The following is a 21,965-nucleotide window of genomic DNA, read 5'->3' on the forward strand; positions in this document are numbered from 1 at the left end:
CTGACTCTCTGCAACCCCATCGACTATAGCTCACCAGGCTCCTCCGTCCATGGAATTCTCCAGGCAAGAATTCTAGAGTGGGTCACCATTTCCTCCTCTAGGGGGTCTGGCACAGGGATAGAATACGCATCTCCTGCATTGGCAGGCAGATTCTTCACCACTGAACCAACTGGGAAGCCCCTTTGGGATGAAACCAAACAGAAAAATCCCTAAATAACTTGGAAAGATATTTTTTAATATATTGATATATAATCTTAATCTGGAGAAGGAAATGGCAACCCACTCCAGTATTCTTGCCTGGAAAATCCCATGGACTGAGGATCCTGGTAGGCTACAGTCTGTGGGGTCGCAAAGAGACGGACACGACTGAGCGACTTCACTCACTTCACTATATAATCTTAAAATTTAAATACTATTGACCAAATAATACCAGTTTGTGATCTGATATATTTCTGAAACCTAACCTGCTTGTTACTTATTCATTGGTGATAGTTAACCTGAGGAAGTAAACGGAGTACGAAAATGCAGCAAGTCTAAATACTTTCTTAAAAAAAAAAGATACTTATTGAGCATTTAGCCAAGCCCCTTCTCTGCATCTAGGAATATTTCATCTATCCCAAAGGAAAGATCTCTGGGGTGCATATTCGATACAGTAACAGAAGAGCAATGGCCCCTGAATGGCTCACAATGAAACAATCTGGCAGTCAGAAGTGCTTTACCAAGGAAAGGAACACTCTTGATAATGAACATGCCCAAGGGGCTCCCTTGTACTTGAGGCATGCAATTCTAATTTTCCCTTCAGGAGCCCCAGAGAAGGAAATGGCAACCCACTCCAGTATTCTTGCCTGGAGAATTTCATGGACAGAGGAGCGTGGAGTATGTGAATCCATGGGATCACAAAGATTCAGACATGACTGAGTTACTTATTTATGGTAAGTACTAAAGATGCAACAAGGAATAGAAATGACACAGGTGTTCCCACAGAAAGCTTACAGATTAGAGAAAGAAGAGAAGAGTAAATAGGAATTTCAACACAGTGGGATAAATGCCAAGAAGGAAAAGCTCTCCATAGGCAAAGAAGCGTATCAATTCACTTTGTGCATCTTCAGAGAACAATTAACACCAGTCTACCAGAATTAAATGTGCTCTATAAACAAGAGCACCGAGGCTCTTGTCTTGTGATGAGCAGCAGCTGATACCAACTTTTTTATTTACTACCGTAAACTGATAACTTAAGATCTGAGATCAAGGGATGCCTGCAAGTAGTATGGTTCCATTCTGAAAGTGAGTGCCTGCTGGCTCTACAGCTGATGACCTGTCCCTATTTTCTCACTGAAAGTGTCTCTGCTACTTCTCGTTTCACTCCACGATTTGAACCTAAACTCTGATCTATGCCTTTGTCCCTGCTTCTCTTTAGGCCTTCCTGTCCAGATGAAACTTTCTGGATGTTAATCCCTATAGTGGAAACTCTTCCAATGTTTCTGCTAGCTTGCTACCTAGGACTGTGCATGCCTATCTATTCCAATACCAACCATTGACTGGGGTCTTCTAGTTGGAATGGAAATCCCTAGACATCTCCTTTTCCATCAGCCTCTTACATAACATTAAATATTACTTGCATATAGCCATCAAAATATTTCTTGAGTCTGTCCCTTCCAAGAATTGCTACAGTATCCTAAATTAGAAGTTTCACCCTACCTAAACCAGAGACCTGGGTCTCACTGAAGACCTCTTAACTTCTTGCATTTGGTCTTCCCACCTGTAATCCACCTTTCACATCACTCACTATCAGAGTGATGCTTCTAAAATATGAACATATGGCTCTCCTGTTCAAAACTCCTTCATGGCCCCCCACTAAATGCAGAGCAGATCCAAGCTTTTAAAATGGCATACGATGCTCTTCTTGACGGATCTAAACTCTGCCTCCTTCTAGAGCATCATCCTTGACATCCTCTGTCTCACGTTTTCACAGTGTATGTAGTACTGCCAGATCACCTGATGTTTCTTTGGTATTTATCATGCTGTTTCTCTTCCAGGCCATTCCTACAATTGTTTACTCAGTATGCATATTCTTTCCTGTTTACCTGGCCGGCTGCAAGATCTGTCCGTAGCATCTGCCTCCAAGGCAGCTTGTGCTCACCTGTTACAGCTCTTACATCTAATATTGAAACCATCTACAGAGGTGTCAGTTTTTCTAGAGACAACATGTTTCTGAAGAGGAAAGATAAATTCTTTTTTTTTTTTTTTAACATTTATTTATTTGGTTGCACTGGGTCTTAGTTGCGACACGTGGGATCTAGTCCCCTGACAGGGGGTGGAGCCCAGACCCCCTGCATTGAGAGGGTGAAGTCTTGGACCAACTGGAACAACAGGGAAGTATGGGGATCATTTCCTAATTCATTCTTATCTTCACAGCACGTAATGGGAGTACTGAGGCACAGTAGCTACTTAGTAAATTCTCAGTTAAACTGAATAAAATTTAGCCTCTAAATGCTTTGCCAGGGTTTTTTGACAAAAACAAATTCCTTGTCTATGGGAATGCCCTGCTTTACTTAACAGCCATCTCAACCCTCTTCCTCTCTGTCACGCATTATTCTTAGATTCATTGGTTATTTTATCTATGAGCCAGGTCCAAATCTTAGTTGGGTTTCATGTTTATGTTATGTTACCACTGCCAACAAAGCAACAGGAACACAATTTCCACCCAGTCTTGGTTCTTCTAGAATTAACACTAAAAGAAGAAATGCATTTGGCAGATTTATGAAAACAATTACAAAATGCCATCAGAGGTCCTTCTAATACTGCAAGACGTCAACATCGACTAGCTGAATAGCAATTCTACTTTCCATATAGCTTTTGTCCTTTGACTTCAGATATTATCTTCAATACTTATAGAGCTGTCCAGTCATAGTTCATGGGAATTACAGTACTGTAGCCCATCAATAACCTGAGCCATCTTTCTAGTAAATAGACTCAATTTCTCCTTAGTCAGTTGGTCAGCGTAGTATTGCTTATCACGACCTTTTTACACTGTAGAGCTACAGTTGCCTCATGCAGCATTAAAACTTGTCTGATCAGAAGTTCAACCCTATTAAATGATAAGGGAAAACAGCTCACTCGCTCCCAAATTAAAGAGCTATGATTAAGAGTCATCTCTGGCTCTCATAATTTAACTGAACAACAGCAGTGAAAACTTTCTGTTCAGAAATGATAAAGATTTTAACTTGAAAGGAAATTCCAAGTACATTGCTCTTGTTGTCAGAATTGTGGAGTTGGGAAAAGAAAAAGAAAAAAAAGAGAGGGAAAAGCTTTATTAATGCACAGAAAACTTCTAGCTAAAAAATTCTGAGACAGCAAAACAGGTATATTCTAAAATTTCTACGCCAGCAGCATAAATACAAGTCAGGATTGGCTTCTATAAAAATGGTGAGGTACATACAGGATCACTGTATTGAAAGTATGAGAGAAAATTTTATAAGGTCAAGTAAATTTTAATGTTCAATCATAATACTGTTAATTTCTTATTAAGAATTTTTTTAAAAAAGAAGCTTCTCTAATGACTATCTGGTTTTCTAAAGTTAACTCTGTCTTGTACCACCTCCCACCTGTACCTTACTCATGAATCTCAGGGCCTTATTCCTGTTGACTCAAATATTCATCTTCTTGCCACTGTTATACTTTCTTAGCCAACTGTAGAACTTCTACATAAGTTTTTTACGACTGAGTTTAAACATATTTTTGCAGAAGCCTTCTCTGACATGCTGGCAGCATCACACCCTTCCATCCTCCAAACACAAACACCTTAGTTCTTCCTTCTTCTGTATTCTCAGGTCAATGTTTACCTACCTCTATAACAATACAACTCACCTTAAGGATTTCAAGGATATCTAAAATTTGTTTATAATTCCATTTTCCCTATTAACTTCCATGGCTTTCTAACACATATCCCCAATGTCTGTACACAAAAAATACATGATCAATAAATCTTGGCTAAATGAACAAGACTGGCTATATTTAAATGTTAATACACATAATCATGGGCTTCCCCTACAGCTCAGATGGTAAAGAATCTTACTGCAATGCAGGAGACCTGGGTTTGATCCCTGGGTTGGGAAGATTCCCTGGAGAAGGAAACAGCAACCTACTCCAGTATTCTTGCCTAGAGAGTTCCATGGACAGAGAAGTCTGGTGGGCTACAATCTATAGGGTCACAAAGAGTTGGACATGACTGAGCAACTAACTGATACTGATACACACAATGGTAAGAATGTTCATTGTGAATCTGACATGGCATGTAATCCATTCTCCCATTCTTTATATCAAAAAAGAAGTAAAAGTGTCAGTCGTTCAGTCGTGTTTGACCCTTTGAAACCCCACAGACTGTAGCCCGCCAGGCTCTTCGGTCCATGGGATTCTCCAGGGAGAATACTGGAATGGGTTGCCATTTCCTCCTCTAGGGATCTTCCCGACCCAGGGATGGAACCCACATCTCCCACATTGCAGGAAGATTCTTTACCATCTGAGCCACCAGAGAAGCTAAGAAAGTCACGTATCTTAATGAAAACCTCACTTTGCTCATATTTTTAAATAAAGATATTATAAAAACTTAAAGGTTCTTTCATGCAATAAAATCCTAAGTTAGAACACAGTTGGCGAGGTTTATAGTACAGTTGGTTTTCTTATAGAATTTAAATGGGATGGAAGATTTTAGTAACTTAAAGCAGAAAAAAACTACTCTAAAAAAGAACGCAAGTGCTTAAGCATTGATAATTTCATAAACTGATATCTACATCTTATATGATCACAATGTTCTATATATTTAAATTAATGAATTTCCAAGTTGATCTGATATATGAAGACAGCTGAAAACTATCACACAGTGTAGGAGAATCTTTTTGCTAAAATTAACATTACCTTCCATTACATTTAAATCATGATGTCAAAGAATCATGAAACAATCAAGTTATCTTCAGAACACACAGCTTACCATTCCCATTTTGTAAATGAGAAAACAACATACCCAGAGAGGTGAAGAATTTGCTTGAGCCACAGAGATATTTGGCAGCTTTGAGCTAACACTCCAGAACCAGAATGTAAGGATATATACACGTAAATGAGGACTGGTTACAGCTTCCCTGACTTTTGGGCACCTCAGCTTTCTCTCCCAAGAAAAAGGTAGAGGAATTTGTCTGACAACCAAATTTCAATATTTCAACAGTTTTACCTTCTCATTTATTCTCTCACTCCATGCCTGTATATTTAAGCTAATTTTTAAATATTAAACTAAAAGAACATGGTGGTTTCTTGAATGCATTACAATGATATCTTTCCCAGTAATGAAGTATTAAGGCTTTCAAATGTTCAGTTACATGTCAAAATACATGACTAGGCCAAATAGGATGGCTTGAAGGTCATAAACATTATGAAAGCTTTAGGATTCTGAGATTAATTACCTTGCTCTCTGCTAACCAGCGATGTGGGTCATAATTAATATCAGGACTAGATGAAAAAACCTACAAAGAAAGAGGAAGTCATCAATTAGAAGTAGGTACCTCCCTGAAATGAATTTACATAAATGAAGATTGTACACCATTATATCCAAAAGTTCAGTCTCTAAACCTAAGGGTTTAAAAAGAAAGTTCACAGCAAGTATAAAACCAGTTCCAAACCATTATTTATTTAATGCCTATTTATTTAAGCATGTATATATGTATCAATATATGTATACATCAGTATGAAAACATGTATCAATGTATGTATTGACATTAAATATTTAGCTCACGTATACACATATGACTCAACTCTCAAGTGCTACTACTTGAGAATCTCGAGGCTCTCGAGGCTCTTGAGAAGCTCAAATCTCTGAGGCTGATCCATGGAGTTCGGCATGGCAAGCAGCCTCACTTACACCAGTTTACTTCATTTTTGTGTCTTTTCCTCAGTCTTGTTCCAGATAATGTATTTCACAGTGAGTCAGATGTAATTACATAAAACTTAATTCTTTGTCTCATTTTTCCTTCCTCAATTTTATACTATGAGAGCTATTTTGTCTCATTAATGGTTGTAGAGCACTGACAGAACCTAATCAATATAACTTCACCCCTACATCGCTTTGTAACTCATGATGGTAACAAGATTCTAAAATAAATAGGTTGTCTACACTGGATACCCTGAGTTCCTTCACACCAACTCATTTATAAAATTACTGTCAGCTGGTTCTGCCTTATTACTGATAAAAGTGTACTCAAAGTTTCTCAGTCACTTCATAATTGTAAACACAAAAGATTTTCTCAATTTTTCCCTTTGAACTTTGTGCTATCCATGAAATTTTTGTGTCGGTTTTTCCTAGAAATTTTCTGCTTAAAAGTATCTTATCCCTCTGCATGCAATGTCTGTTCCTATCTTCAAATACTTCTATACTTCTTGATGTGTGTGCACATCACTCCCCTAAGGAATAGCACTAGGTAATTCATTTAGACATATGATGAATGCACAACAAGCGCTGACCACATGCCACGTACAAGAGTGCTGTAGTCTCATACAACCTATCATCCATTTTTCTCATTATCTAGATCTCACTCAATTCTCAGGCCTTTCCAGCTTTTTCAATGAGATTTTTCTTAGTCTCTAGCTCACAGTGCTTTCTTCCTTTTCTACCTCTCTACTGTGTTGAATATTTGTAACCATCCATTTATCATTGATTATGTTGTTCTTTATTACTCTTTTTCATTGACCTATGTCATCATCTCAAGTCTTCAGTGACCTAAGATACAGTACTCAAGATTAAAAACCAAAATAATCTGAAATAAAACAATGTTTATATTTTGCAACATGCTTTATACATTTATATATAGTTTAGTGTTTAAGAAAATAGTCACTTAATCACTTATAAATGGTATGACTTAATTTTTCTCTAACCTGCAGGTTATCATCTCTAAAGTGAGTAAACTACCTCATGAGGCCAGGGTATAAATTAAATAAAATGGGTGTTAGCACAATATCAGACATACAGAACACCATTATCACTTCACTACTAACTGCATATCAAGATGTAATTATCAATAAATACACTTCAAAGTCTATTATGACAAGAGCACAAAGTCTACTAAGACAACAGTTATTTGTCATAAAAAGATTAAAGAAATAGAAGCCATATACTTGGCAATATGAGTACATTACAAAAAACTCTGCATAATAATGAGAGAAATCATTAGTTGATCCTGCTATCTTGCACTACTAAGTGCAAGATATGATACACTTAGCATGTACATCACACCATGATGTACACCTTCTATATCTTTTTTATTTTATCTTCATAATAACCCAACTTATAAATAGGACATGAATTCTTAGAGCAAATAGAGATTACATAACTCATCCAAGGTCATACATTAGCAATTTGGAGAGTTGCAATTTGAATCTCCATCTGTCTTGATCCAAAGCCTATTCTCAGCATGCTCTACAAAGAAATGAATACTCTGACCAAGTGTTAGGGGAAAATCTCTAGAATTACCAAAGATTGGTCTGTGAAAATATTGTATCTTTAATTCAGACACTTTTCTAATTGTTCCATAAGCATCTAACAACAGATTTTCAAACACTGCATGCACTTACTAATGTGGAATAAGTAATAAATATGGTGGCTGAAAAAAGAAACTATAATTAGAAATAATGACAACATTCCCAAAGACTTTTCACAGACTCTTTTGTTGCATATCTCTTATTTGGTCCATTCCATAATAGTCACTTTCTACATAAAATGGCTGAAAATTTCATCAGCAATATTTCAAAAATCAACAAATGACCAGGAATGATTGGAATTACTTCGTTTCTGAAAATATTTTACAAAGACCACCAATCTCATCTACATTTCTGAACTACAAAGAAAAAAATCAATTTTAATAAACACTTTGGTGGTTTCTGTGGAGAACAAATGTTATGTTCTTGAGTATTCCTTTGTTTTTCAATTTTATAGAAATGAAACAACAAAAATTATTAATGGAAAAAGATTCACAATAAAAAAAATGCATTCTTCAAAATAATCTTAATAGAATTTCCATTCTCATAGACTAACTTTCCACCCATCACTTAGACTTGAATTAGTCTTTCTCCAGGTAAAGAGGTGTAAAGACCCATTACCACCACATTCTTGAAAGCCTATTAAAGAATAGGGTACTTTCCATAATAGTATGTTAGAAGGATAATTTGAATCATATAAAGAAATAAAATATTTAAGCAATGTAATACATCCACACTATACTTTAGCTTGTAATTGACCCGTTTTAGTCTGTAAATAACAAGGTTTATATATAATACAATCCAAATGTTCCTATTTTTATATCTCTACTTGGCTGAAAACAAGCCATTCTGACATAAATTCTTCAACACAGAATAAATATTCGGTAGTAAATCTGTGCATCTTCTAGATAAAATTATGATTTCAAGGGTTTAAATATATGTCAACAAGTTTTAAATAAAAATAAAGCAGTATTAGATAAGGAACAGAATAAACGAACGTTATAACAGGACAGAAAGAGTTAGTTTTCCCCTAAAGCTAATTACTTCTTGTATTTGGTTCACAGTCCTCTCAAATTGACATCTGAACTTTAAAAAAAAAAGTATACAAAAACATATATTGCAGAAATTCCATCAATTTCGCCAAATTCTGCCAGTTGAAATATTTCCTTTAAAGCTGAATCCTAAAGCGCAAGTGGAGAATATTATTTTATGTTCCTGAAAACATTATTTAAGAAAAACAAAAAAGATGGGTAGAAAAAACAGGAAAAAAGAGGGGAAAGTAGTTCAAGGAAGAATATTTTATATGAGAAAAAAAGATAAATGACAATATTTGAAAAGACTAAAAAAAACCCTTAATGCATAATATGATAATTTGAATGCTGTTATATCATCAAATGAAATAACTACAGGGGGAAATGATGGGCTAAACTGTAATGTACTGTGGTCATACCACACCAAAGCACTGCAATGCTCTTTGTATATAACTTAGCAGTACTATGACCTAGAGTGTAAGGAGGTACTTACTTCAAGGAATTAAGAATATCCATGATTACTTCTGTTTTTATTTATTATTTCACTAGGACTACAAATTTAGTGGCAATAATCCATTTTAAAGTAACAGGAAAACTAGATAAAATGCAATTTGTTTAAACAGGGAAGCAAATAGCATGGTAGATACTTCTTTAAGCTCCAGAGTTAGACACCCAATATTTGAAGTCTTAATTCTAGCTTTAGACTAGATACATGGCCGGGGGGCAAGTTACTTATCCCCTTCAAGTCCTGCTTTTTCTTGCCTAAAATGATTTAATGTGAGTGTCTAAAGGACAGGGTGGTTTCAGAATAGAGAGAGAATGTATATACTGTAATTAAAACAGTATGTGTAATATAGCCAGCACTCAATAGGTGTGAGCCAGTAATATACTAACAACAATAAAAATGGCCTATGATAATAAAAAATTCAAAATCCAGGCTTCTTGACTTGAAAGATTTCTCTTGTAAGACATTTTCTTTTACATAGTGAGATACAAGCAATTCAGGGGAGTAACAGCAAGGAGTAACTTTCTTTCACCATGACTGTGCAATAGATAAAATAGCTCATTCTAAAAAGTGTAAGATGTTATTTTGTTCCATAAAACTCCCTGGAATAAAAATGTGATGACCAGGTAACTATGCATTAAATCATATTAAATTATATATTAGGAAACTAACTGAAAGGCACATAGCAACTCGTAATTACTTTCAATTTGTCCATTGAGTCCCTGGAGAACGTTTTACAAGCTGCATCAATTTCCTTTCCTATCACCCCAAGGATGGATTCCTGTTCGGTCTCCAGACAAAGAAGTTGATCCTTGAGCTGCAATCTGGCCTCTTCCATCCTCCTACGGTGTTCTTCTTCATTGGTTATATGTTTTTCCTAGAGACATTGGTAAGAAATAAAATCAGAGGTTAATTATTAAGTGAAGACAAGAAACACATGTCACATCTGTACAACAAACCCAAAGAAGCACATTAAAAAACAGATCTGACTTTGCCCCTTGACATTACCAAAATAACTTATTATTCTTTCTCATTAACTGATGTCAAGTAACAGAGAATTCAGAAGTGCGATAATGAGTGAAATAGTGTGCAGATACATGATAAAAAATACTACAGTAATTCTGCTACCAAAAGAAAATAAAAGTTTTAAAAAATCCTTCACCGATTTAATAACACAGTGCCATTAATGGATCAGAGTAAAAGCCAATGTCACAAACCGATTTTGAGTTTTCAATAAATATTAGTAAAACACTAGAAAAGGCAAAATGTCAAGTAAATAGGTTTCTTCATTTCAGGAAAAAAAAAATGTTACTACTACCTTTATCTCATCAAAACACCATTTCAAAAGGTCTAAGTTTCCAAACTCAGTGATACTACATAAAGGCTTTGAGTCATGAAAATTTGATAGAGGTTAGAAAGAGCTACTTTTCAAATAAGTAAATATACTTCATGAAAAGGAGATTCTCAAGAACCCTATAAGAGATTACAAGGCTTGGGGACGCCCCCTAGTCAAAACAACTCCGTCACTCAGTTCAGTTCATTTCAGTTGCTCAGTTGTGTCCAACTCTGTGTGACCCCATGAACTGCAGCACACCAGGCCTCCCTGTCCATCACCACCTCCTGGAGTCTACTCAAACTCATGTCCATCGAGTCGGTGATATCATCCAGCCATCTCATCCTCTGTCGTCCCCTTCTCCACCTGCCTCCAATCCCTCCCAGCATTAGGGTCTTTTCCAGTGAGTCAACTCTTCACATGAGGTGGCCAAAGTACTGGAGTTTCAGCTTCAGCATTAGTCTCCGTCATTAGGGTTACACAATTTCATAAGAAATTCATTAGAGACATTCAAGTGGTATTGCACAAGGCTTAGAGGAAAAGAACAGAATTACTACAATTGTAAGGCTAAACAGAGGACCAAAAAGTCACAATGGCTGGCTAGTTATGCCTTCAGTCATCACACAATAGCCTAATGATCTTCACCTACCCTAGTAAACACAACATAAGCAGGAAGATTATACGGTCAACCAATCAACTTGAATTTAAAATAACAAAAGGCTTTTTCAATGAAAATTCATCATGAAAGACAGAATGGTATTTGAGCAGAATAATCACACATGAATTTCCTAGCAGTTCAATTTACTTTAAAAAAAAAAATGAATGAAACACTCTCCCTACAAAAGAACAGTCATTTCACAACCTGACTTCTGCTCTTCTCTCCCACCTCATCTCCCTCCTTTCCACTCTCTCATACTTGCAGCTTCTCAAGAACACCTATATATGTGTCTCCTCTAGCCACATCTCATCTGAACAACTCACTCTGGAATTGTGTTATTTCAAAATCTAGCTAGCAGTCCTGTGAAGGCGTTTACCTTCATGAGTACATCTTCCTGGCCAGGAGCTCAACTTTGTAGACTGTAGAAGCTGGAGTTTCACTGCTTTCTGGTCCTCTGATGCAAGTCATCTTTCAGCAGTAGAGCACATTAAGCTCATAAGAGACTGGCGGACAGACTAGAATATCACTCAGTTTACTACATTAGTTTACAATGAGAACCATAACTGCCATATGGATCAGAATGCTCATGTCAGCGTAAACCAGCATGTTTTCTCCCTGTAGACCAATCTAGCTGGGAAGGCAAATTATAATCAGAATGTTGCTTAATGAACTGGAAATCTGACCAGAGGAGTCTGTTTCATGAAACAACATTTAAATGGCATCACACTAATGGCAGCCTGGCATGTCCAACTACATGTCAGGGCTTTCAAACCACAGTAACAAGTGTGTTCCATTCTCTTGGGTAGAGTTTGGATGGAGATTGTTCCAGTACATCTCCCTTTCTCCTTTGTCCACACGCAGTTTCTGCTCAAACTCTCCCTCCTGATGGATATGGTATCTTTTCAGATGATACTCTGCTAAGTCTAACTTCATCTAGAAACCTTTCACAAAAATTAACATCGTGGCCTGGCTCTGACAGTAAGGGATGATCTCATAGTTTTTACTAGAAAGAAACCTTACTGCCAAGTCCCTAGTAGAGGATACTTGCCTGTGTATTGTTATGCACCTACCCACCTATGCTTCTTATCTTTCAAACTTTCTCCTTCAAACCCCAGTCTCCTTTCATTTGTATCTCCCAATGCAGAAGGTTCCCACAGTACATTATGTATACCATAGTTTTTTTAAACATAGTAAACTATAATAAAATTATTTGGTCATGCACCTGTCTCCCTTAGTAAACTGATAATTTCAGGAGACCACAAAACATATTTGCAGTCATCTTTAAACTCCTCCACTTTACTAAATAAGTGATTTAAACATTTTTGAAGACAAAGTCAACACTGTAAAGGCCATTTCATCAATGACCATGCAGATCTATATACTCAAAGGCCTCTGAGGTGTGCTGGGCCTCCTCTATACAAACAGTCCTCCAGTCAAACAGGCTACAGTGTTCCCGCCGCAGGCCTGTGGTGTAATGTTAGTAAAGAAAACACTCCATCAAGGGTGGCTGTCATACTTAGGGAACAACCATTCACACTTTAAATCCACATGATTCACAATAATGTTCTAACTGATTTTTCTTTTCTCTTTTCCCTCATAGACATCTTTCTTTTTTCCCTTGTCACTTTTCTGTACTCTCTGATACTTGACTCATTAAAAAGAAAACAAAACTATTTCCAGATTTTTATAGTCTTAAGAAATGCTGATCATGTCAAAAAGAATTTACAAGTTCAATCACTTTAGCAAAGGCTGGAAATTTCATTACCCACTTCACTATCCTCTGCGAGACAGCATGCCATGTCCAATCTTCTTTGAAGTAAAACTCACAGAACTACAAACTCACATGAACCTTAGTAATAAGTGGGTTCAACTACCTGTTCTTTCAGGATCCCCTTCTGTGACATTTATGACAGATAGTCATGCAACCTCTACCTACATGACCAACTCGGGTTTCAAGGAAAAGAGTACTTGACAAAAATGCAAAAATCTTTCCATGAATCTAAGTACTATACTCAAAAATTAAAGCAAATAAGTGAATCTTCCACCCCTACTAAATCTTCTACTGTTCCAGGTAAAGGTCTCTGTTCTTTTATTTAATTAGTTTTCAGATGCTGCACCATACTGGTTCTCCATTCTTTCTGCATGTCCTCCAAGACCCTAAATTTAAGAGTTATAATAAATAAGCTCTTCCATTCTGTACATAAGCAACTGCAATTTAATTTTTTTGCTGGCTCTATAAATCTTTATGGAATGCCCACTATGGCAATATACTCTTCTGAATGCCAGGGATAGAGCAAATGAGATAGATAAGCCGCCTGTTCTCACAGAGCCAACAAATTTCAACACTTCTGTTTTATCCCAGTTCTTCTGCCTTTAGAATATCAATTTGAACACTAACTGTGGCACCCAAAGAATTAGCTGATTTTCCCTGTTTCTTGTTTCAGAAATAACTCTACCAATGCAGTGTGTGTGTGTGTGCTAAGTCGTGTCCGACTCTGTGTGACCTTATGGAATGTAGCCTCCCGGCTCCTGTCCATGCGATTGTCCAGGCAAGAATACTAGTGTGGGTTGCCATGCCATCCTCCAGGGGATCTTCCTGACCCAGGAATCAAACCCCATGTCTCTTATGTCTCCTGCATCAGCAGGTGGATTCTTTACCACTAGCAGCTCAGGAGCCCACCAATTGGGCAAGTACAGCTAATTCTTTGGGAAGAAGTTAAAACTGGTTGACATTAACTCAATCAACCATCTCACTGGGGCCACATAGGTTAATAAAGGCAGATGGCAATATTTAAGCACTATGATGGCTATCTTGTGGCCTTCTAGTGAAAATAGAGGGAGAAGTAATTCTACAACAACATGAACCAAAAGCTACCATATTTCCAGAGAACCAGAAATAAAACAAGGTATTTCAGAGACTATTTAAAGATGCGGAAGACATAGATAGTTCAAGTTCAATGTTTCAGTGTGAAAGGACACAAATGCTTGGTTCTTAGGACTATAAGGAGATTCTTTGCAGGGGGTAGGGGAGCGGGGCTAGATGAAGCTGACTATAACAGTCTATACGATCCAAGATGAGGGATATCAATAGACCATGACTGAACCTGAGAAAGAACCACCTTAGAAAATAAAAGTGAAAGTGAAAGTCGTGTCCAACTCTTTGCGACCCCATGGACTAGAGAGTCCATGGAATTCTCTAGGCCAGAATACTGGAGTGGGTATTCTTCTCCAGGGGATCTTCCCAACCCAGGAACTGAACCCAGGTCTCTTGCATTGCAGGTGAATTCTTTATCAGCTGAGCCACAAGGGAAATAAACCCACCTTTAGTTTTATGCATAAGGAAAGCAAAGTTCAGACAAAGAAACCTGACGAAAGTCAAAGAGCCAATAACCCATAAACTAAGTCCCCTGACTTCCTTACTACTGCTCTCTATTCAAATGCTATAAAGGTTGAGTTCTTAAAACTGGAGTTTAGAAATCCATGTGAAAATCTCAAAAAAGTTATCAGGAGGTTATATGGGGACTAATGTAGTCATAAAGTAGAAGGAATAACTCAAAAACATTTCTGAATGAGCCTTATCACTACAAATGAAAACATATAAAACAATGGCACAAGAAAAGAGAGGTAAACCACAACAAGAGGGAAAACCACCAAGCAGGCACAATACCCTAAATTTTTATGGGCTATCGCTCTCCTCTATGCTGGAGATAAACCTTGTATACACATAATCTCCTCTAGATTTTAGTTAAAAAGTATAACTAATACCACACTAAAGGTATAGTTACATGGTCAAGACAGTAAAAGTTTCCTGATGCTTCCACTTAAAGACAGGAAAGGCTTACATTGTTGACATTTGCGTCGACGGGAAACAAAAATCATAATACTCACAATGTCATCATACACATACACACACACACCCCCCCCACACAGACACATTGTTGACTGGCTTAATCATTGAACCTATAATTCAAAGGATAAGAAATGCTCCTCTAATTAGAACATTCACGTTCCCAAAGGCTATAAAGATTACAAAGAGACATGATCTTAATGAAAATAGAATGACTTCAATAAAAACCAGAGCATATCCAAAATGTTATCTCCTTGGTAAAAGCATATGAGATTCCTTCAATGTCTTAACTGTTCCAGAAAAGTCACTGTATTTCCAATATCGTTATTACATAAAATGAAAACAGTTCTTTAAGAGACACATTATAGCAAATAAAACACAGGCACACCACTGAATAAATCATTAGTTTACAAAGCTAATGTTTTTCCTTTACTGAAAAGTAACCTGAATAAGCATACAATGCTTCAGCCCCAGGGCCATCTATAATACATGATTGGGGGCGGGCGGGCGGAGGCGTGGAGAGGGTAAGTGGTAGAATTTAGAAATCAAAGTTTAAGGCCAAAATTAAAACTAATGAAATGTAATTAAAGATTACTAGAAGCATGGCTTGTTGGAACTATAGACCTGCACCCATTACCTAAAATGTTTTGAGAAAGAGTATTTCTATAACTCAAGATAACTATTATGCTTATGGTTTAAATCCAGAACACTAGCATTACAAGGCAAATTATGAAACTATCCTGAACAAAAACTGGATCTGTCTGGAAGCCATTTATCTGACTCTCTAAAGAAGGCTCCCATTACTTCTGCCAACAGCATTGACTCAGCTGCAAGTCAGCTAGGATACAGTGTGAAATGCCAAGCAGGGCAGAAACTTCAAGTGACTAAAAGAAAGGATCTACTATGGGTTCTATAGGAAATTTGCCAAGAGTTTAATCTGGAAAATTACTAACCTGCAGTTCAAGCTGTCTTGCAAAGCAGCCAACAAATAAATAACACACTGATTGCGATCACATGTAACTACTTCTTTCAAATATTTGTTAGAAGATCTTACGTGAGTGTGGATTTCTTAAATTATGGCTATATATTAAACACCTGGATAGGTATCACAAAAATAAAAACAGAATAAAGCAACAATAGTTCAGATCAGTTTGAAAACGTCCACAAACTCAACCTATGGGAGCCCAATAATACTCAGTGACAGGGGATGAGGGAAGTCATAAACTAAGTTTTTTACTTGCTACTGAAGTCCAATAGCATGCACCTACTTCATCACCCACATGAATATCAGGATGACAAAAGGCGACCCAAGTTCTTAGGAACACTGAGTGCTCTGTCCACATGTTCCTCTGGTACTTTACATAAGCTTCTGCCATAGCACCTACTAACTCTGTGTGTCGTCTATGTCTGTCTCCTCGTCAAAGGGTGAGTTCCTCTAGGGCAAAGATCTATTCCTCTTCATTTCAGTATTCCGGCATCACTCATACGCTGACGATGGAAATGTAAATGGGTATAACCACTATGGAAAACAGTATGAAAGTTCCCAAAAAATAAGAATAGAACTACCATATGATCCAGCTATCCCACTTCTGGGCATTTACCCCAAGAAAGCAAAAACACTAATCAGAAAAAATATATGTTCCCCTAACATTGCCCGTAGCATTATTTACAACACCCATGATATAGAAACAGCTTACATGCCCACACGGCTTCCCAGGTGGCACTAGTGGGAAAGAACCCACCTGCCAGTGCAGGAGACGCAGAGATGCAGGTTCGATCCCTGGGTTGGGACAACCCCCTGGAGAAGGGAACAGCAACCCACTCCAGGATTCTTGCCTGGAGAATCCCCTGGACAGAAGGGCCTTGCGGGCTACAGTCCACGGGGCCACAAACGGTGAGACGCAACTGAGCAACTAACACTTCTCACTTTCATGCTGCAATGTATACAGAAGTAGAATGTTGTACACATGAAATTTATATATGTTATAAACCAATGTTACCTCAATGAAAAGTAAAGTTTTTTTAAAAAGAAAAGAATGTCTTACATAGCAGTCAATCGATAAATATTTCTGAAACATAAATATCCTTTTATGTTCCAGTCATTCCACTAATGTTTCTTTTTTTTAGTGCATTTTCTATATGCCAAGCATAGCAGTTCCCAACTATACAATGAAAAAAAGAATTAAGAAAAAACTAGAATCTCTAAACTTAAATGACTTCTTGTGTTTCAATAAGCTTACATTAACTAGTAAAAATCACTGATGGCAAGCACCTTAACACTAGCAGGTTATTACAACGATCAAGGGAAGCTGATGTCACAAAAGTAAAGGGCCCGTCAGTGGTAAGAAGTGAATCAGAATAAATCTTGAGGATAGACCCAGTAAGATCTTCTGATGAGTTAAGTACTCATCAGTACATTAAGTATGAGGTCTATCTGTGAGAGAGTAAGATAGTTCTTTATATGAATTTAGAAAGCAAAGGAACATTTTAATTCCTTCTAGAAGATTAAAATCAAAATGCTACCATTTTTTTAGTTAGATAGACACTTCCTTCCTCTCTGTAAGAAGATGCTTTACAATCTTTCTTTCAAAGGAGGGAAGAAATTATGACTAACAGTATATAAGAGTAAGAGCTATAGTACTCTCCAACTCTTTGTGACCTCATAGACGGTAGCCCGCCAAACTCCTCTGTCTATGACATTCTCCAGGCAAGAACACTGGAGTGGGCTGCCATGCCCTCCTCCAGGGGATCTTCCTAACCCAGGGATTGAACCCATGTCTTTTACATCTCCTGCATTGGCAAGCAGGTTCTTTACCACTAGCACCACCTGGGATAACTGAAAAAAGTAATGGCATAATTAGAATACCTGATAGACAATGTGATGCATGCTAAAACTTGAGTGTGAAAGACTTTCCAGTCTATAACCTGGTCTTAGGCAGGCTTGGGAAAGTTATTCATAAAACAGAAGTCAAAAAAATGGAAAATTAAACTTAAACTTCTAATCCCATTTAAGGAAATTATTCTTGCCTCAGGGTTTTTAGTAATTTTTTTCTAGGAGAATATTGAACAATACAAAAGGCATTGGTAGCACAATCAAAAAGATGTTAGGATACATTCATAGAAATTAATATTCACAGTTAAAAATGCCTCTAAAGGGTATTTTACACATTCATTAAGTTTTAGGACCATTTTGTAATTATGACGTATTTCTCTTAAGTCAATGGCTGAAAACACAAGTAACATTAGTTATTTAAAGTCAGCCACTTTTGATGCATTTCTATTTCTGAAACAAAACATGGACAGAAAACAAACAACTAGAGTTTTAAATTATGCATCTGGAAGGAACACTGTTTAATTTTCAAAAGAAAAAAATGCACCATTCATCTCCAGAAAAATGTTTATAAACTTACAGTGTCTTTAGAAAACCAACAGAATTTGTTTCTCTTCTCTTTTTCTTTTCCTTACAGGATGCTAAAGTATACATTTATTCCTGTGAAAGGCTATGGGGGAAAAAAGTGGAAAAACAAATCTCCAAATAATATAACTCATGTATACAATAAGCACCTTCTACATATTGGCTTATCATAAATTTAAAAAATATTGCTTGTTCAACATTATATTAAAAAAATGGACTGAGTCAACAAGCGCTTTCAATGGTGATAAAAGAAAGTCCATGTAAACAAACCTGGACATTCACCGTATGTATCTTTCAGGGTCTACAAGGCAAGCTAGGCCTGCTCAGCATCTGGCAGAGCGCTGACACATAGGCAGTAGAAACTTTCAGGTGGTCTGCTCTGGCTAATTTACACACCCCAAGCAACTACATACCATCATTCAGCCTATCTCCTACACTCTGGATATCACTCACAGTTTCACAAGGAAATGAAATCAAACTAGTAATACAGGATTTTAGAGGAAAGTGCTCCAAAGACTTCTTTCTTCTCAAGCTCCTGTAGTTATCAACCACTCAGCAAGTTAAAGATCCATATAGTCAGAGCTATGGCTTTTCCAGTAGCCATGTATGGATGTGAGAGTTGGACTATAAAGAAAGTTGAGTGCTGAAGAATTGATGCCTTTGAACTGTGGTATTGGAGAAGACTCTTGAGAATCCCTTGGACTGCAAGGAGATCCAGTCAGTCCATCCTGAAGGAAATCAGTTCTGAATATTCACTGAAAGGACTGAGGTGGAAGTTGAAGCTCCAATGTTTTGGCCACTTGATGCAAAGAACTGACTCATTTGAAAAGACCCTGATGCTGAGAAAGATAGAAGGCCGGAGGAGAAGAGGACAACAGAGGATGAGATGGTTGGATGGCATCACCGACTCAATGGACGTGAGTTTGAGTAATCTCCAGGAGTTGGTGATGGACAGGGAAGCCTGGTATGCTGCAGTTCATGGGGTCATAAAGAGTCAGATGCAACTGAGCGACTGAACTGACAACAAGTTAAAGATTAAATGCTTCGAAAAGTTAAAGTGAAAGTGTTGGTCGCTCAGTCGTGTCCGACTCGGTGTGACAACGGACTGTAGCCCGCCAGGCTCCTCTGTCTAGGAAATTTTCCAGGCAAGAATACTGGAGTGGGTTGCTATTTCCTCTTGCAGGGGATCGTCCAGATTCAGGGATAGAACCTACGTCTCATACCTACTGCGTTGGCAGGCAGGTTCTTCACATTTAGCCACCAGGGAAGCCCTTCAAAATGACTCGAAATGCCTTAAATTCAAATCCAAATCAGAGGTCATAAAGACACAAACTTGGATGTCACTCCTTAAATTCACTTAAAACCAACCGGTTAGATTGTAAACGGTTGGTAGAGAGTTCAATGCCAACGGGAAAGCGGTTGGAAGTGGCTTCTTCTCCACATCTTCGTTTCAGTCTGGGGAAGGGTGAAAGTGTGAGTCGCTCAGTCATGTGCGACCCTGTGACAATACGGACTGTAGTCCGCCAGGCTGCTTGGTCCATGGACTTCTTCAGGCAAGAATACTGGAGTGGGTTGCCATTCCCTTCACCAAAGGATGAGGGTCTCCCACATTGCAGGCAGATTGTTTACCATCTGAGCCACGAGGGAAGCCGTTTCAGTCTGGGAAGCAGAGACCAAATGTCCTTTCATACATCGCTGTGTCACGCCCCTCCCTCTACCAGAGCTGGATGAGGTCACTCCATCCATGCATTCTCAACGTGTTTCCTAACATCTGGCTGAGTGATTTATACATGGTAACACTCTAGTGTTTCTGTCAGTTCTCTGAAAAAGTAAGGACTAGTCTGGGCTTAACGACTATCAGGCATTCAGTTAAAAGCTCTTTACAAATAACAAATGATAAATTTACAATTTTGCCTTCAATTTGACCATTTTATTATTATTTTCCTTATTTGTTTTTAATTGGGAGAAACCTGACAGGAAATTACTCATAGTATCCTAGTTAGTGTTTATTTAAAGTGTCTTATTTAAAGTTTTCCACCAAATTAATATGCAGAAGTTATAGCTTTATTCTAGTCACACAATATAAAAAAACATGAAGCACCAAAGAGCATAGTTTGCCTAAAAACGGTCTAAAGTGTAATCAGTGCGACAAGTCAACAGCTCACTAACTTCCACTTCTTTCTCGTACTGGGGGGGGAGGGGGGGGACAAACAAACAAAGAAAAAACAGAGAATTCTGCTTGCTACTATCAAAGAATTCTTGGTAAAAAATGTAAAACTGTGATTTTAGCAGAGTGAATATCTTATAGAACAGATATCTGACAATCATATACATTTTTTCATCTCATGAAAAAGGACAATCCTAAACAGATGGTCAAGTTAGAAACAAAACAAAATTAAACAATGCTGATTCATTTTTTCCAGTCACAGATATCTTTTATGTGGAAATATCAGGTTTTAATTAGACTTTTCTAAAAAAATTATTGATGACTTCTAATCCAAAATTTATGCAGACTAAAAACAAATAAGAAAGGATACGGTAATCTTTGTTGACTATAATAACAACAAATTTAAATTCAACACTAAAGAAATCACTGAAAAGACAGAAACGTGAGTCATTTTCCTGGCAGTAAATAAAGGAGAAAATACAAGAAATCTGTGCTCATATCCTGCTTCCAACACAAGCTGTGCAACGTTGGGCGAGTCACAACACTATGTTCTCAACCTCAGTTTCCAGCTTACGTAAAAATGGCATCATCATTACACTTGCAATTCTGAATTATAATGATCTTTTTAAAGATCCACATTTTATATAAGAAAATTATTTCTTAAGTGTTTTTAGCCAACACAGCCATAGCTTTAAATATGTTGCTACATTTCACTTCACAAACAATTTAAATAATAGATTTCATGAAAAGGAACAAAAACACATTTCTGCAAACCCTAATCTAGTCAATGTTTAGGTTCCTGTGAACTCCACTGCCTTAGACTGTCTCACAATTTGTCTCCTAATTGTTTCACTGTAGCCACTCACATCTCCCAAAGAACTAACAGAAAAGGAAGATAAAGTATAACAATGAAGAAAAGCAAGTATTATATGAGTTAGCTAAGCATCCCAGATAGCCTACATAATCTATGAGCTGATCAGAAATGGTTCTAGAGAGACCCTTTCGATTGGAAATCCCTTCATTAGGATTAGAAGTCCTTCAGTTGGGCCCTATTTATCAAGTTCACCGCACTGCCTGGATAGCAGGAATCTCTGGGATATAAGTCATGGGCTTTTTTCCACTGCGGACATATTTTTGTACTGTTTTCTTGTTTTTATTTCCCCCAGACTGGTCAACACATAGACACTCATTGAAGGAAAGGGAAAGGAAGAGTGGAGAAGAGAGGCAGGGGGGAGGAGAGAGAGAGAGGAGAAGAGAATGAACAAACATCTATAGCCATAGGTTACCATACTTTTTATCTACACATAAACACAGAAGCAGGGCTTCCCAGGTGGTGCCAGTGGTAAAGAATCCGTCTGCCAATGCAGGAGCCACAGGAGACACGGGTTCAATTTCTGGGTCGGGAAGATCCCCTGGAGGAGGAAATGACAACCCACTCTAGTATTCTTGTCTGGGAAATCCAAGAAATCCAAGCATGGACAGAGGGGCCTG

General features: G+C 37.5%; 1 protein-coding gene across 5 annotated transcripts in view; it reads right to left on the minus strand.

The window, feature by feature from the left end:
• The window catches only part of CEP128 (centrosomal protein 128), a 452,993-nt gene that overhangs the window by 249,682 nt on the left and 181,346 nt on the right, over positions 1-21,965 (minus strand). For all 5 annotated transcript variants that reach the window (XM_065941397.1, XM_065941396.1, XM_065941392.1 and 2 more), the window contains 2 exons: positions 9,755-9,931; positions 5,454-5,513 (listed from right to left, as the gene is read on the minus strand). In XM_065941397.1, the coding sequence (XP_065797469.1) occupies positions 5,454-5,513; positions 9,755-9,931 (237 nt within the window). The remainder of the gene's footprint in view (positions 1-5,453; positions 5,514-9,754; positions 9,932-21,965) is intronic.

Source organism: Muntiacus reevesi, chromosome 7 (assembly GCF_963930625.1).
Source record: "Muntiacus reevesi chromosome 7, mMunRee1.1, whole genome shotgun sequence".
NCBI lineage: Eukaryota > Metazoa > Chordata > Mammalia > Artiodactyla > Cervidae > Muntiacus > Muntiacus reevesi.